This window comes from Terrapene carolina, unplaced genomic scaffold (assembly GCF_002925995.2).
Source record: "Terrapene carolina triunguis isolate 2854851 unplaced genomic scaffold, T_m_triunguis-2.0 Scaffold789, whole genome shotgun sequence".
Taxonomy (NCBI): Eukaryota; Metazoa; Chordata; order Testudines; family Emydidae; genus Terrapene; species Terrapene triunguis.
The window spans coordinates 3,109,021-3,127,038 of record NW_020665140.1 but is presented as its reverse complement, the minus strand read 5'-3'; the positions used below and the strand labels follow the sequence as shown (position 1 = coordinate 3,127,038).

General features: G+C 41.7%; 1 protein-coding gene across 1 annotated transcript in view; it reads left to right on the top strand.

Annotated features, from left to right (window-relative positions):
• GRID2 (glutamate ionotropic receptor delta type subunit 2) overlaps positions 1 to 18,018 on the top strand; it is a 1,014,260-nt gene that overhangs the window by 860,238 nt on the left and 136,004 nt on the right. The window contains exon 13 of the mRNA XM_024197621.2: positions 13,812 to 14,007. Coding sequence (XP_024053389.2) covers positions 13,812 to 14,007 — 196 coding nt within the window. The remainder of the gene's footprint in view (positions 1 to 13,811; positions 14,008 to 18,018) is intronic.

Genomic DNA, 18,018 nt, shown 5'->3' with positions numbered 1-18,018 from the left:
ATGCCGCCCCTAAAAATGTGCCGCCCCAAGCACCAGCTTGTTTTGCTGGTGCCTAGAGCCGGCCCTGACCACGCTTGTTTGCACACTAGAGTATGGTAAAATGATATTTCAGTGTGGTATCAGCTTTGATCTTTACAAATAAAAATTTCATTTTTAATAAGCCTTAAGGGACATGTTGCCAAAACAGGGTGAAAAAAATCCAAATTTGTGCGCACACAGGCATTTACACTTGCAACATAGGTAAATGTGTGCATGTGCCATTTGTGTGCTCAGTCACTCAACTTGTGCTCATAAATATGATTTTTTTTTGTGCCTGCAGCCTGCATCCTACTTTGAAATTATGTCCTGAATGCTTCTGAAATGCTCAAGAAAAATGTTCCAATCAATGCAAAAAATGGCTGTGAGCTTTCTTACCATACATCATAAGAATAAAATATATCTAAATAGTAATATAATATTACAGTTCCATTTCCAGTCTGCTCTTGTAGTTCATTATGATGTCACTAGAAAGCCTCAATGGAATTCTGAAGTTATTATGTACAGTTGGGTGTACATTGGTCTGGGTACTGTATTATTTATAGGTAAAATTCACTGAAATGTTTTATTCAGTGGAACATGTTGCAGCTGGAAAGCTCCTGAAATTAAAGAAGAGAGACATTTTTCAACAGTGTTGGTAGGTCAGAATTAGAGTAATTAGATGTGCTAAGTATCCATTGGGGAATGAAGTTATCCTAACTATGGTGGGAGTGTAAAACTTTAGTTTACAAAACTGCTCAAAATTGGGAAGCAAACCAGCACTTAGCACAGAGGCTGTTAGTTTATCACAATGAATAATTGCAAAGAGGGAAACGTGAATAAGCAACACAGGAAAAACAAGACCATCTTTTTTTTTTAACAGATCAAATTATACCCTGGGTGAGCTTGCAAGGCCAGAGTGGAAATGGTTTTAAGTATGTAAAGAAAATAAGCCAAATTCTGCTTGCAGTTACATCCAGCCAACACCAATGAAGTCACTAGAATGAAAGGGATTGAAGTCAATGGTTTTGCCTGGATGTAACATCAGAGAATTTAACCATTAACTTTGACCCATTACGCTAGCTAGTGAAATCTCCACAAGTATTAGAAGGACCCAAAGTCAGAATTATCTAGAGCAGGGAAACTGGTTCAAATAAAAAAGAAAAAAGCTGGACTTACCATCACCAATTTTAGACCAAAACTCTAAACAATACCCTTTGTGGTTCTAAAATATGCAACTTGTTTCCAATTCAAGTTTCCAGCTAGGACTAGAAATGATGGTATGCTGTCTGAGAGTACATCTATCCAACAAATCAAGGTGTGATTGTAGCAGGGATAGGCATATCCATCCTAGCTTTAGCTAGAGCAGGTAACAACAGTTGTGATGACATGGCGACTCAGACTTCAGCATGGGCTAGCTCCTAAGTACATACCCAGGGTCCCCGATGGGCTTGTACTGGGGTTGCTAGTTGGTACTGAAGCCTGTGGCACCACTTCCTCACTACTGTTGTTACCTGTGCTAGCTAAAGTATGCCTACCTGCACTACAAACACACTTCATTTGCTGTGGTACTTCTCACCAGAAGTAGGAGCCACAGAAATCTAATGATAGATCCTATTCTGAAGAGACTTCCAGCCCATTATTGCATACAAATTTAATTCTGGATCTTTGTAGGTTGACCCATCTCTAGTAGAGTGATGGACAGGCCTATCTTTCAAAGCATTATACCATTCTTTGCATAGGTGCATTCTGAGAAAAGCAGCACACAGCATATCATTAGCAAGCATGGTGTTAACAAATAAGCAGGGCTGTCCTTACCCATACACAAACTATGCAGCTGCATAGGGCACCAGGAAATTTGGGGCACCAAATTTCCTTGTGCCCTATGCAGCTGTGTGCTGCTCCAGTGGCCAGCCCAATCCCCCGGCCGGCTGAGCCGGCCAGGAAAGCTGCCCCTGCCCTGCCTCTTCCCACCCCTTCCCCTAAGCTACATCCCAGGGGACTGCAGCAGGGGTCGGGTGCGCCCTGCACTCTCCAGACGGCGGGAAGTGGAGCAACCCGGCCCCAGCCCGCTCCGCGTTGCGGTGAGTGCTGGGGGGTGGTTTCCCCCTGCCCCCCAAGTCTCAAGGCTGGGAGCCAGGGAAGCAGAGCGGAGTGGGCTGGGGCCGGGTCACTCCACTTCCCGCCGCCCCGTGAGTGTGGGGTTGGGCCTGCCCGGCAATCACCAGGTGGCAGGAAGTGGAGCGACCCGGCCACAACCTACTCCGCTGGCTTGTGCTGGGGGGCGGTTTCCCTCCTGCCCCCCAAGCCTGCTCCTGCCCCCCACAGACCTTGGGCGCAGCCCTGCCCCCCCCGCAGAGGCCTGGGGCCCACGGGGGGGCTGCATAGAGCACCACAATGTCTAGGGACGGCCCTGCAAATAAATACTAGAAAAATGTCTGCTTCCCTTTTACATCCTCACAAGTTGATCTTTGCTGCATAGCCAGTTGCATGTACTCTCTGCTTAACTGAGTAATTACTCTAATTTGTTGCAATTTATAAACTAAACCTGAGGAAAAAGAAAAATAGCATAAAACCAGGGTGAGGGTATGCCTCCTTTTTCAATCAAATACCACTCTTTGTATTACTTTTGGTTGCAATGCTTTTCAGTTTGTGCCAACTGGCCATATTAAAAGTAAAGCTGCACGGTCATAAAATACCTGTGAGCTGCATCTATTATTCACACAGACCCATTGTACTGAAACCTCATTTGAAGACAGTAATTCTGGGAATGACTTTTAAATCAAGACAGTCAACATTTCCACATCAAAACATTGGGGTCAAACTGGGAATAACAAAGAGCAAAGCATAACTGGTATGTCCCTTAAACCTGCCTTAATGCCAAGATCTTAAGAACATAATTTTCATTATAGATACATAACTCCTAAAATATTATCCATCCATACATTTTTCAATGAGTATGACCAGTGGGCAACTGATTCTTGGCAGAGACCTCACATGCCATCCTTCTGTGAACTATTATGCAGGCATCCAACCCAGGGGGATCCCTGTAAAACTCCATGCATCCCCCAGTGCCTCTGTTCAAATCCCTTCTCCTTATTGCGAAGAGGGAGGAATTGAACTATAATCTCTCACATTTTGAGTGAATCACCTAACCACTGGGCTAAAGATTATGAGGGACGCCTTTGACACCTACTTAGGGTGACCAGACAGCAAATGTGAAAAATCGGGACGGGGGTGGGGGGAAATAGGAGCCGATATAAGAAAAAGACCCCAAAATTGGGACTGTCCCTATAAAATCGGGACATCTGGTCACCGTACACCTACTCTCCCACATGGCTGTTTTGTATGTGGAGTTAGGCGCCTTACCTTGGTCTCACAAGAAACATGTTAGGTACCTAAGCCACCTGTCTTCCAGGAGAGAGTTCCCAGATGTGGATCGCAAACAGAGCTAGGCACCTTCCTGCAGCCCGGATTTAGGTGCCTAACTCCATGAGAGGAGAGGGGCTTCGGACACATCCCTCTTGTTGGCATCTCCCATTGGTTATCTTAGCCAGCTCCCGACCTAGCGAGCTGGCTTGTGTGGATCTCATTCTCAGAAGCCTCTCTCCCCCCATTCATTGTATAGGAATAAAGGGAGCCTAGGTGCCTAACCCAGGATTTGAGGATTCCAGAGCTTTTCTAGGCGCCTACATCATAGGTGTTGCAATACTTCACATTGCCAAACCTAAATCCCCTTGTGGATCTGGGCCCTAATCCTTTTAGGTCAATTGACAGGGTAAAGCAGGGAAGCTCACACTATAAGTGACTATGCTGTGCCAGTTCTGTGGATAAGCAGAAGACTTCATTTGGAAATTTCCACAAGTACTAACATTTTGCATACAATATTTTTTTAAAAACAGAAGACTCAAGGGATGTGCCACCAAGTGATAGGCAAGCTCAGAAGGCATGGATGTGCATTTGATTCAGATAAACATCCAAAAGTTTGCATGCCTCATTGGCAGCTTATCTGAACATCTTCATGCTAGAAAATGAGACTGGAATTCTCCTGAAGTCAGGCTTTCTTGTGCGGTTTCTAGCTCTTTTCTTTCTGGTTCAATTATTATTATTGGTATGGTGGTAAGGCCTAGAGGTCTCCATCAGGGATCAAGACCCCGTTATGCTAGGTGCTGTACACACGTAATAAGCAAATGTCCCATCTTGAAGGAGTTTACAATCTAGCATATGATGAGACAATTAATTAACAGTCTCAGAACACCAACTGCTTGGCCACTGTCAAGTGTTTTGTAGGCATCACCCCACAGATGAGTTTTAAAGAGGGATTTTAAGGAGAACATAGTGAGTGGCTTTGTGGATATTGACAGGGAGCTGCTCCCATGCATAAGGAGCAGTGTGGGAAAAAGCAAAAAGGTGAGTGAAGAAAAATTGGGCTAATGGGCTAATTGTTGGCAGAGCAGAAGTGGGCTTGGTAACTTATAACATCTGATAGGTAGAGCAGAACTAACCTGTGAAGGACCTTAAAGTAATGGGAGCTGTCCTTAGCACTTTTGAAAATCAGGCTACTTATTTAGGTGCCAAAATGAGTACCTAAGAGCCTCACTTTAAGCTCTCCTTTAAAAGAAATTCTTCTCTTTGTATCCACAAAGAGAGAGGACATAGTTTCTTTCCTTTTCCTGCTCCCAAATAAATGTTTCTATTGTTCCCCTCTTGTGTGTGGCTACACCCTTTGTACACTTCCCCTACTTTAAAGAGAGGATGTTGGGGGCTATGGAATGTATATCCAACTTCCCTCCACTCCTTGCACTCAACCTTGTGTTTTCTAGCAGGTTGTGTATCTCAACAAGAATCCCAATACACTTATTTGTATTTATTGGTTCTTTCCAGACATTTTTCACATACCACAATTCATATTAAGCTAGGATGTCCCCAAATACTTCCAAACAGCATAGCTCTTACAGATTTGCTTTGAAGGGGGGCTACATTAGGGTTCATGTACTGTAATGACAATAGGTATTATCCTTCTCTGAAAGACAGGGTGCTCTTTACCCCCTTGCCTTGTACCTTGTCCATCCAGACCTTTAAACTAGCTGGCAAGCACTGTTATTACTTTCTGTCACAGCTGTCACTATCTAGCCTCAAATCACTTGTCTTGCTATGCCCTGTCTCCCGAGCGTGCCTCTGAATAAACCCTTAGAGCCCCAGGAGATGAAAAACACAACTTGCAGGCAACCTTTATCTGAATTAGAATAATAAATAAGGACTTTGATGTAAGCAATCAGATCAATTATTTGCTCCCTTATTTAGTGACTGATTGCTCTCTGAAAAACAGCTACGTGCAATAGTCAGTTCTGATAAAACAGTCAACATAAATGGACACTATATTCTTTGCATTTTCTAAACTATATTTTGAATGTTTTAAAAACAATTCTTGACACATATGAGCAACAAATTACAATTCCATTTAAAACACTGCCCGAGATTACGGTATAAGGCCCCAGTGTAAGGTTTGTTTTAAAGAGAGAAAAGGGTTGGGAGGGGGGGCAAGTGAGTGTGAAAACAGAATGCAACACAAAGAGAAGTCATTTTTCTCTAAATCCAAAGTGCAGGCAAAATCTTTGATTGTAATTAAATATGTCTCTGTTTTGCTGGAAATTGTGCTAAACCAGAAAGTGATAATGACTAGAGTCCACCATGAAACTAAGCAATTGAGTTGGTTTGCCTTGTCTGAATAAGGCGCAGAAAGTAAACTTTATACATGTTGAACAGTAAATATAATTTTTAATGGTTCAGCTTTGTAAAGATAATATTTAGCTCTTAGCATATTCAAAGTGCTGTACAGACATTATTCATCCTCACAATGGCTGTATGATAGAATTAATACTATGCCATTAATAATCTAATTTAGTCCTAATAAAGCATTGATGGAAAATTTTATGCCATGCACCCCACATATAACTTAAATATTTTTCCACAAAAAATCTGCACAGTAAGCATAAGTATAACCATAACTAGAATTGTAGCTTGTTCATTGTAATGCACTGAAATAATTTGGGACTTTTATTCTATTTATAGCAAACAGACATTCTCTATATTAAAATTCATTTAAAATTGCTTATACCACCAGCTTAACTTCTTACTTATCAGTATGTCTCTAATGCCATCAGTCACTTTTTAATTGTTTCAAAATTAGAATATCCAAAGCCATTCTGATACCCTTACTCTTGCTGAGTAAGCGTTTTGCTCCACAGAGATTTCTGCTGAAATCAGTAAAACATTTCATGGGATAAGGTGTTACTCCGTGTGAGAAAGGGTATTACTCAGCGTGAGTAAGGATATCAGAATCTGGACTAAGGATTCCTCCATAAGCACAGGTACATTTGACACCAAGTTGTCTTTATTTTGAGACTTATGCTCCTGTGTGTGCATGTGCGGTGAGCTGGTGGGACTTACACGTGTCCATTAACTCTAATAGGAGTCACTCATGTAAATCTCATGTGTATGAGTGGGAGAATCAATTGTTCAGTCCAGAAATAAAGATACATTAAAAAAGCAAAATTATAATCTACAAATATTAATAGAAATAAAGTAGATACCAAAAATACCTCCGAGAAGAATGGTTCATATGAAGATTGATCCATCTATAGAGCTGAGGAAGCTTCTAAACTGTAAGAATTTCACTTTTCTGCTAAGGGTTTGTTTTTTGTTTTATTCTGTTGCCTCTCAGCTGCTGGATTGTGAATGTCACACCACAAATCTGTGCAGATGCAAATGTAAAACTTTATCCCTAAAGCAGATTATATACAAAATGAAGTCATAGGTTATGTGTCCTTGCTGAAGGATCGCTCAATGACCTAACTGGTCTTTTCCATCTCTAACTCTTGTGGTTTAGATATGATGCCCCCTACATAGAATCAGCAAGCTGGGAACTTCTACTTAACCATCAAAATAGGGGCAGGTGAAACACAGTTTAGGATTTGCTGTTCGTAACAGAATTTAACAAACATGCAGAACTTGAACTCAAACACTCCCTCCACCTCGCTGAATGGAGTAGCTATCGCTGTTGTGTAGGGCTGTGGGATGGGGCTGCAGAGAACAAAGGTCGTCCTCCATTTTGAAAGGCAGGGCACTAGACTGGATGGAGCCGTAGGGTGCAGTCAAGCTCAGGTTCTGACTGCTATTGTATTAGAGTTATGTAATGTTCAAATTAAATAATTCAGTTGTTAAATACAAGCTTTTTGTCCCTTAATAAGGAGATCAACACACTCCTTATCATCATACTTCTCCACTTCTGGCCCTACCTTATGCTACTGTTGCCAGCCTGTAAAAATGGAGTGAAACCAGAACTTTGTAGCTCACTCTTAATGCTGTTTCCACTCCCGATTATTCATATAGCGCTTTGGTTTATGTTTTTATACATAACAAAATTGCTTTTATAGTTATAAGACATACAGGGAAACTGGTGTTTTTTTTCTTGCTATTTCTAAATGTACTGTTCCATGGCAGCAATTCCACATATCTTTTATGCTAGCAGTTAGCAATACATGTCGGGAAATTGCTGTGTTGGTTGTTATATTGGAAATTATATGGCTACACAGAGTCCTGTAAGCTACTGATTACAATTTTGCTAGGTGTTGTCATTAGAAACTGGGGACTCAGTAAGTACTTCTCACTACCCTATTCCAGTAATGTGTATGGCAAGTAATTGAACAATTACGGGACATTATGAATTATGACCCGTGACAGCGTTTGTTACATTTCTAAATGCTGCTAGGAGATACAGAAACTTATTAACAGCAGAAGCAGCAGCAGCAATCCAGAATTGGAGAATATAGTATCTCTAATGTTATACAGTGCCTTTCATCAATTATGCCAAAGCTTTTGACAGATATATACATTAAATATCATTGAAGTGTGTCTACCACTTGATGACAGTAGTTGGCAGGGAAAATTCTCATCTAGGACAACAGTCTAAAAGACCCTCTTCTTAGGGAAAGCACCATGGGATTGTTGTTGAAAACAAGACCTGATAACTGGATCAGACCTATGGTCCATCTAGCACAATATGCTGTCTCTGACAATGGCCAGCATCAGTGCTTCAGAGGAAGGTGCAAGAAAACTTGCATTAGGCAGATGTAGGATAATCGGTCCCCCATTTTAGGTGGTCTCCTAATCCTTACATAACGAGATTGTTTTAAAAGCGTGAAGCGTGAGATTTAATAGCTCTTCCAAAATGTATGTAAACATTAAATATTATAACTGGATATTCTTTTTATCCATATAAATATCCACTCCCTAGTTGAAACTTAAGGTTTTTTCGTTTGTTTGTTTGTTTGTTTGCCTCAACAGCATCCTGTAACAAAGAGTTCCACATTCCACTATTCTAATGATGTATTGTGTGGAAAAGTATTTCCTGTTACGGGTTTTGAATTTTCCACCTTTTAATTTAATTGAATGGCTTCTTCATTTGTTATGAGACAGGAAGAATGGAAGTCCCCGATCTACTTTCTCTAGACCATTCCATATTTTATATACTTCTATGATGTCCTCTCTTTATTAATTTCCTTTCTAACATAAACAATCCCAGCCTTTCCAATTTCTCTTCATATGAGAGCTTTTCTGTGCTCCAAAGCATTTCCTTCTCTGAACCGTCACTAATTCTGCAATATCCTTTTTGAGATGGGGTGATTATCAGATGAAGCTGTACTATTGACTTATAGAAAGCAATTACAATTATAATATTCTCCTATTATTTATCATTCCTAACTCCCTAATATCTTGTTTTCTTGTTTTCTTTTTTGATCAGAGCTGCATATTCAATTGAGCTCTTCTTTGAGCTATCCACAGAGATGCCCAGTTTTCTTTCCTGAGATGATACTATTAATTTAGAACCCTTTAGGGTGTATGAATAGTTTAACATTTTCACTCTAATATCATTACTTTTCAGTTATGAACACCGAACTTCATTCCCCATTGTGTTGCCCATTCACCTACCTTGGTTAGATCCCTCTGAAGTTCTTCACGGTCCTCTCTGGACTTCACTTCTCTTGGGGTACGTCTACACTTACCGTAGGGTCCGGCGGCAGACAATCGATGTTCTGGGATCGATCCCGGAAGTGCTCGCCGTCGACGCCGGTACTCCAGCTCGGCGAGCGGAGTATGCGGCATCGACGGGGGAGCCTTCCTGCCGCGTCTGGACCCGCGGTACGTTCGGACAAAGGTACTTCGAATTCAGCTACGTTATTAATGTAGCTGAATTTGCGTACCTTAGTCCGAAGTGAGGGGGTAGTGTAGACCAGGCCTAAGAGACAGGAGGCTTAGGTGCCTAAGCCATTCTTGCATGAAATGCAGAAGGAAGTAGTGACTCCTCCCTTATAACTTTGAGCTCAGTGATTAGAGTGATCACCCAAGATATGGGGAAACCTGGGTTCAGTTCCCACCCGGTGTCTGATGAGAAGAACGGATTTGAACTTTTACTCTCAGGAGATTGCCCTGATCACTGAGCAATGGGATATTCTGATGTCAGTCTCCCTCAGTCTTGTCGAAGCTGTTCCACTTTGAACAAATAATTAAATAACTATTAGAGCAAGGGGACTGGACCCCATGTCTCCCACCTCTCAGGTGAGTGCCTTAACCAGCAGGCTCTCGCGCTCTCTCTCTCTCTTTTTTTTTTTTTTTGGTCCTGTGACTATTTAAATAGTTAAAGTGGAACAGCTTCAACAGGAGAGTCTGAGAAACATCAGAATATCCCGGAGTTCAGTGAGGGCACTCTTCTGAGAGGTGAGATGACCCCCTGTTCAAATCGTTTTTCCCCAACAGGCAGAAGGCAAAATTGAAGCTGGGTGTCCCACATCCTATGTGAGTGCTTTAACCACTGGACTACAAGTCAAAAGAGAGGGCGGAACCTCCTTCACCTCTGGCTGGATTTTGAATGGGCCCTGATCTACTAGGCATGCTCTGAGCAGGCCTACCACATTGGGTCTTGCTGGCAAGATAGGCAGGGGAATGCCTATGGTACCCCTGGTTTGAGGATCACACTGGGGCTTAGATGTGAGAGAGGCATACTGATGCCTAAAGTGAGGTACTGTGCATGTGCCCAGAGATCACAAATTTAAGTGTTATGGGGACTGCTACAGCAAAATTTAGGCATCTAGTGAGAGGTTTTGTGGATAACAGCGGTGCCTAAATCCCTTCATGGACCTTGGCCCTTCTCAAAAGCCTTTTGAAATTCACTACATTCTTGATAGATTCAACTAATTCTAATAGATTAGCAAACTATGATTTTCCTTTGAAGAAATCATTCTGAATATCATTATCTTCCAGATCTTTTAAATTCTATTTTAATTGTTGTTTCAACTAATTTACCAGGCTAGATGTAAAGTTTGCTGTTCTGTAATCATTTAGATCATCTCTAGTGCCTTTTTAAAAACATAGATATATTTGCTACCCTCCGGTCCTCTGATAAGGTGGCTGTTTTTAATGAGAGATTGCATATTTTTGCTAACAGCCACTTCATATTTGAGCTCTTTCAGGACTCTTGGGTTCATACTATCTGGACCTGTTGACTTATTTTTTAAATTATGAATTAGTTCCACCACTAGTTCTTCTGACACCTTAATCTATGAGAATACTGCATCTCTCTTACCATAAAAGGGTGAGTTGAAGGTAAGTCTCTCCCCATTACATGGTCGTCCCAGGTCAGCTGACTCGGACTCACAGAGCTCGGGCTACGGGGCTATAAATTGCAACATAGATGTTCAGGCTTGGGCTGGAGACCCACGGGTCTCAAAGCCCAGGTTCCAGCCTGATACTGAATGTCTACGCAGCAATTTTATAGCCCATACATAGTCCAAACCCCTCGAGCCCAAGTCAGCTGACCCAGGCTCTGAGACTCAGCGCTGCAGGTTTTTTTTTATCACAGTGTGGACATACCCATTGATTTACTTCTTGCTTTCCTGGTTCTGTTTTTGTTCAGCACTACACATGCCTTATGAGATTATTATTGTTTTCTTAAGTAGCATCCCTGCCACTTGTAAGGATCTTATTTCCTTGATTTTTGTCTTTAGGACCCTTTTGAATACCCTTCTCTTTTACGTATCTCAAATGTGCCGCTTGGAGCTGTTGAATCATAGAAGATTAGGGTTGGAAGAGACCTCAGGAGGTCATCTAGTCCAACCCCCTGCTCAACGCAGAACCAACTCCAACTAAATCATCCCAGCTAGGGCTTTGTCAAGCCGGGCTTTAAAAACCTCTAAGGATGGAGATTCCACCACCTCCCTACGTAACCCATTCCAGTGCTTCACCACCCTCCTAGTGAAATAGTGTTTCCTAATATCCAACCTAGACCTCCCCCACTGCAACTTGAGACCATTGCTCCTTGTTCTGTCATCTGCCACCAGGTGGATCTTTGCAGTTTGCCATTGTCTAGTTCAGTGGTTCTCAAATGTATTTGATGGTGCCCCCTTCTTTGTGTCATAGTAGTTTAGGCTTCACCACCACCATACAAGTACATATACTGATAAAACCAGTACTGCTCACTAAACTAATATTTAGTGAGTAGCACTCACTAAATATTAAAAATAGTAAGGCATTGATTCAAACCGAGCCAATGGTCCGTTTTAATAAGAGCAAAAGCAAAACTGCAAGTGTGGTAGATGCTTACAACTAAATGTGCTCACAGCATCCTTGAAAACGGATTAATGTACACATGGCAATGACTTTGTACAATGCTATGAAATCCATCAAAATGCACAGCGCCATCTGAGGACTGGATATGTCTGGAGGAATGAGCTTTGCTAGTTATTCGTTGCTGTGGGTAAAATGTGCACAGTATGTTGATTTTTTTAACTAAATCTGCTCACGCCCCCCTCAGAATATATTGTATGCCCCTCCCCCAGGGCAGCCCACCCCCAGTTGAAGAACCTCTGGTCTAGTTTAAGACTGCACACAGACAGATCTTTTATTTGTCCTTAAATGTCATCCATTAGATTTGTGCAGTTACATAAAGGTAATTTGTGCCAGCAAAAGCCTTAATGGGTCCTGGGTGTTAGATATATTACAGCAGTCCCTCCGAAACTCTAATGAATGTCGTTAAAGAAATCAAGGTATGGTTAAGTGGTACAATAGAATGAGTAAATAGGGGCAAAGAGGTCATGTCTGGAGCCTGGAAGGGATTGGAATAACAAAATTATTTTAAGGCCAGGGCAGATAAAGACATATTCTGGATACTTTTAGAAACCCCTAAATTAGTTTACATATGATCTGCTTTTGTGTGTGTATATACTCACACAAACACACACACAGAGTGGAGAAGGCTAAAGAACTTATCAAACTGAGCAAATTTATTGTGAACTCAAGGCAGTGGCAGCTTATAAAAATAGAACAAAAGTCTCCAGCTTCTGAAAATGGTGCTGGGGAGCATTCCCAATCTAGTTTTAACCTACTCTCTCTGCTCAGTGGTGCAATTAGATTTTAATTCTTACCGGTACAATACCGATCCTCCCGTCCCCCACTCACAAAAAATGTTCTGTGACTAGAGCCCTGCACAGATCAAAATTTATACCCACAGATGCGGATATCCATGGAGATAAATCTGTATCCGCTGAACCACAGGGCTCTCCCGGGAACCACAACAGCGAAAGGAGCAGAACATGGGGCCGCTGCTCTCAGGAGCCAGCGCCCTGCGCCGGCAGCTCCTCCAATGAAACTGTACCATCCCCAGCCCTTCCACGCAGCTGTACAGCCCCGCCGGAGGACAAGGCTAGGGGCGGTACAGCCGCTTTGGAGGAGCTGCCAGCACAGGGTGCTGGCTCTTGGGAGCAGCAACCCCACGTTCTGCTCCTTTCATCGCTGTGGTTCCCGGGAGAGCCCTGCAGTTCAGCAGATACCGATTTCTCTGTGGATATCCACATCCGCAGGTATAAATTTGTATCCGTGCAGGGCTCTACAATTCATTCTTGAAAATGTGTCTTTCTGGTACGGCGTACCAGCAATAAATGTCTTAATAATAATATATGGAGATATACCTATCTCATAGATCTGGAAGGGACCCTGAAAGGTCATTGAGTCCAGTCCCCTGCCTTCACTAGCAGGACCAAGTACTGATTTTTGCCCCAGATCCCTAAGTGGCCCTCTCAAGGGTTGAACTCATAACCCTGGGTTTAGCAGGCCAATGCTCAAACCACTGAGCTATCCCTCCCCCCATAATGGTATGGTGTACCTGACTGTACCGGCTTACTTGCACCATTGTCTATGCTGAGTGTATACCTTGATGCAGTACATACCAACAGAGACAGCTGCTTTCTGGTGTTTAACATGCCAGCTCCAAGTAATGCCTGGGCCTGGTGCCTAGGGCTATATTCATTGAGCTCTTTTTCTGACCTTTCTGATTTCAGTCTGCGAGTCCCCAGCAATGTGTAAAATAGAGGGACATTACTTCCGGCTATTACCAGGCTTTTATCTGATTCATTTTACATTTGTTGGAGTGGCTAAATACACTCCCTTTTGCCCCCCAAAAGAAAGCTGTCATCACTTGAGAGCACGCTCTTGTACCTTGCAATGTTCTCTTTTTTCCTTCAATCTCATTTCCCCCCTTCCCTTTGGCCTCACATTTTTCTTTCTGTCTTAAAGCATAAAAGCAATTCTGTTTCTCCTAGTCTTATATTGGCTTTTAAGAAAATAAACAGAAAAGTGACTTGGCAGCTGTCTTCCTATGTGCTGTCCTTTGCTTGCCTGCAGCTCTCGTTCAGCTTGGAAATGTGGAATCATGTCTCCTCTGTCTCTTTTCTTCACCAATTAAGGTCTCTCCAGGATCTCTCCAGGCAGACGGATATTCCTTATGGCACTGTCTTGGACTCTGCAGTCTATGAGCATGTTCGAGTGAAGGGGATGAATCCTTTTGAGAGGGACAGCATGTATTCTCAAATGTGGCGGATGATTAACAGAAGTAACGGCTCAGAGAATAATGTGCTGGAGTCACCAGCAGGCATTCAGAAGGTATGAGGCATGGTTTACCTTTTCCTTGACAATCAGAGATGCTCTGTTGTAATGCTGGATTTTTTTTTAATTGTTTTTTAACATTTGGAGCTGCATTTGCACATAGGACAATGATCTTACCTAATCAATTTATAGCTCATTGCTCCAGCGCAAAGGATTGGGCGCTCTCCGCTCAGTTCCCTTTGGGCAGTTTTCCATTACATTTTAAAATGCAAGTCCAAAAAATATTTGCTCTGAAAACGATTGAGGATTTAGAGATCTGAAAGAAGAATACATTTGTCAGAATCCAAAATGAGGGTGGGATCACGGGACTTTAATAACAGAAGACATCGCAGTGTACTGTACAAAGTGCTTACTGTAGGTTTGAATGCAAAATAGAGATTTGTTTTTAGACTTCTGACTCTGAAAACTTAATCTTTCAGTTATGGTTATGAATCCTATGTGTTATGCGGAAAGCAGGCAGAAAAGCATGACCTTGTTTAAAAAAACTTCACAGCAATCTCTTAAACTTGATTTGCTATGGGAAAACAAAATTATGTAAAAACTTTTTTTGTCAAGTGAATTCTTAGAAAAAGTCAAGTAAACAGGAGAGATTTTGTATTTAAGATCACCTATCCATTAAATAGCACAGAATGAGATTGTGAATATTTTTCATCAGTGACTTCAATGGGAATTGCATCTGTGTGAATGAGAACAGAACAAAATTCATCCCTATGATAACATCTCCAAATTGAAAATTGAAAATTTATTCTATAAAATAGGGCCCTGAGAAAACAGCATATTTTGTTATTTTAGCTGGGCCTTATTTTATAGGGTTCATTTAAATTTGAAGATAGGGAGAATTAATTATAATAGAAAACTGAACTGTTGCATGTTTCCTCATTGAAGATTTAGTTATTCAATCTTTTTTAGATCTGTCAAAATCCAATCAAGCCATTTCAGAGCTGTTCCCTTTTGTTTCTACTGAAATTCACTTCCTAGGATATCCCATACATCCATGGTGTTGTGACAGTTGATGAGAGCACATAAAGGAAAGGGTCTTTTTAAAAAGCAATGATGAAGCCATTTTCTACTGGTGATCTCTTGATAATAAAAGAGCTACAAGATAACAACTGTTTAGGAGTTTGATAAACAAGTGACTTCACCCACCGCCATTATAGCTTGGATTATATTTTCCAACTCAAAGATTTACCAGACACTAAATGTCATGAAAGAGGGGAAGATGGGAAGGGCCAGGGGACATGCACTTATGAAATCCTTCTAGAATGTGTCATAAGCTGAAATACGTTTGATGTATACCTTTCTAAAGTGCCAGAGAAAGGGACAGCTGAAGATTGATTGGCCAAGGGAAAAGGCATTTTTGAGAAAATATATTTTGGTCCAGTTTGCAAGGTGCCTATAGAGCTGGGAAGCTCCTTTAAAAAAAAAAATCCATCACTGTGACTTGCCTGCCAAAGTTATACCATGAGTTTCAGGACAATAAAAAACCAGAGCACATCAAACATAAGTGGGTGTTGACTAAAGCCCTTTAGCTGAGGAAAACAACCAGTGTATTACACTGGCAGGTAATTACAGATTACAGTCTTTGATTTCTAATTCCTGAAGACATGGTATTTGCTGTTTTTAAATTGACAGAAACAGCATTGTCTGAGTTGTTTAATTTCCCATAGCTTTGCTTTCCAGGAATAAGCAATTGCAAGTGATGGTATCAAAGAGCTAAGCTTTAGCAAAGCAGCGATCAGCCAACCTCTCTCTCTCTCTCTCTCTCTTTCCAAATAGCTGCAAGATCATTCCCAATGAATGTACGCTTCCATCCATTCCTGTATACGCATGCACATGCTCGCTCGCTCGCTCTCCCCACCCCATACACCTCACAGGAAGAAATGCCACAGAGAGAGAGAGAGAGAGAGAGACCCTTGCTGCTCAGACAGGTGACAAATAAATAGAAGGCTCTTTGAAGACTGAATTTAGCCTGGCCAGGAAGAAATATCTCTCTATAAGGAATTGGAAGCTCTATCTTTAAGATCTGTTTGAATCTTTCATCCTCACTTGGATGATAAATATGGTGTTATGTACCAACCCTGTGTACAAAAGAAAATTAAGACCAAAAAAATGTAACTGATAAGGCAGATTTTAATCTCTGTAAAATAACTCTAAAATGAAAGCATGCAGGTATTTCAGAGGACTTCATGGGTCCATTTGGCCCATTTACATTATTTTCATAAACTCATTCCCGACCTTGAAGAACAACTGGCCACCTCAGAGCTATTAACACAATAAGATTATAACCTCAAACAAACCAAACTAATTTTAGGTCTCATTTTGTGCTTCATTTTAATCACGCCATTGATTGGTGCTAAATCATGACTCGACAAGAAAAGAAATACATAAGCCAACACAAACAGCTTGCCAAGCAAATGTTTTTGAACTACTACTAAAAATTGAGTTTCCCCTAGGCCACCTAGTGTCCATGAAAAGACTCAGATACTGTGACTTAAGGATGTGTGTGTGTTGCAAATGAATATGTCAAACATCCTTTGCTTTAACTATACTCCCCTGCTGCATCCTCTCAAACGTAAATTAGATGTGCAGGCAGCCATTGCAAAGTGAAACTAGTTGGACAGCAGGACTACAGAGGCTATTTAAAAGGACACTCTCAAAAGATTTTTCATACAGTTTAAAATCCTTTTAATTTTTCTCTGTTTTTCACTCTGTTAATTATTGCTCATTTATTTCATTTATACTGAGAAAGCAACTTTTATTTTGAAAAACATGATACAGTGGAGACAAATTCAGTGCTGACTGACATCTCATGCAGTCCTATTGACTTCAGTGGGATTGCATGGGTTGTACATCAGTGATTTCAGTGGAAATTGCACCTGTACCTCCCCATATCCTGTGGCCCAGAGAAGGGGGGAAAATTGCAGAGAGGAGCGAGTCAGACTCCAGCTGGTAGAAGCAGAAACATCCAAAGCAGGGACCACTGGACATTGAGGGTGTGTCTACACTGGAATTAAACACCTGTAGCTGGCCTTGCAGGGCTTGGGCTACAGGGCTGTTCAACTGTGGTATAGATGTTCGGGCTCACGCTGGAGCCTGGACTCTGAAACCCTTCCTCCTTTTAGAGTCCCGGACCTTGGGCTCCAGTCTGAGCTCTAACATCTATACCGCAATTAAACAGGCCTTTAGCCTGAGCCCCATGAGCCCAAGACTGCTGACCAGCCGTGGGTGTTTAGACGCAGTGTAGACATATCCTGAGATAACGTTGTACTGTTTTGACTGGACTTTCTGTGCCCTGTGCTGATGGGCTATTTGTTCCAGCCCTCTCCCCCTCCCTCACAGTCTCTTCACCTGACCTCACTCCACACCTCCCCATTTTACCATCTTCTCCCTTGTCCTGTCCCTGTCACTTATCTTCCTTTCCTTTGTCTTTCCATTTCTCCCCCCATCCTCCAAAAAAAATTAATGGAACTAACATGCTGTTTGCTGCCATCACTTGTTCACTCTGCTGCTATGTTCTACCCCTTCCTCCACCCTGTGTCTGTCTTGTCTATTTAGATTGTAAACTCTTCTATTAATCTGTGTTTGTACACAATAAGGACCCATGCTTGGTGGGCCCTTAGGCACTACCATAGTAAACATGATTACTACTAATAATAATAATCTGTGTGTGTGAGAACACAGTTTAAGCCCTATGACAATATTTCTTTAGCTCTACTTGGATCAGGAAAGATGCAACTTTGGTATGGCCTTGGTCAGCTGAAATAGAGGCGGGGAAGGAGCCTAAGATGTAAACACGATGCTTTTTGAAATTTCTGTTTTTTGGCATATCCTGGTTCCGTTTTCCCCCATAAATCAGGTTAAGATATATATATCTATCATTGTGCATGCATTCATTCCTTCTACATCCACAGCACCTGACTGGCTCAGGTGTGGTTAAAGGATAGCTGGGTAGATTGATCTTGAATAGGTTAATAGAATTTGATACCTCAGAATATGTGACTGCCTGAG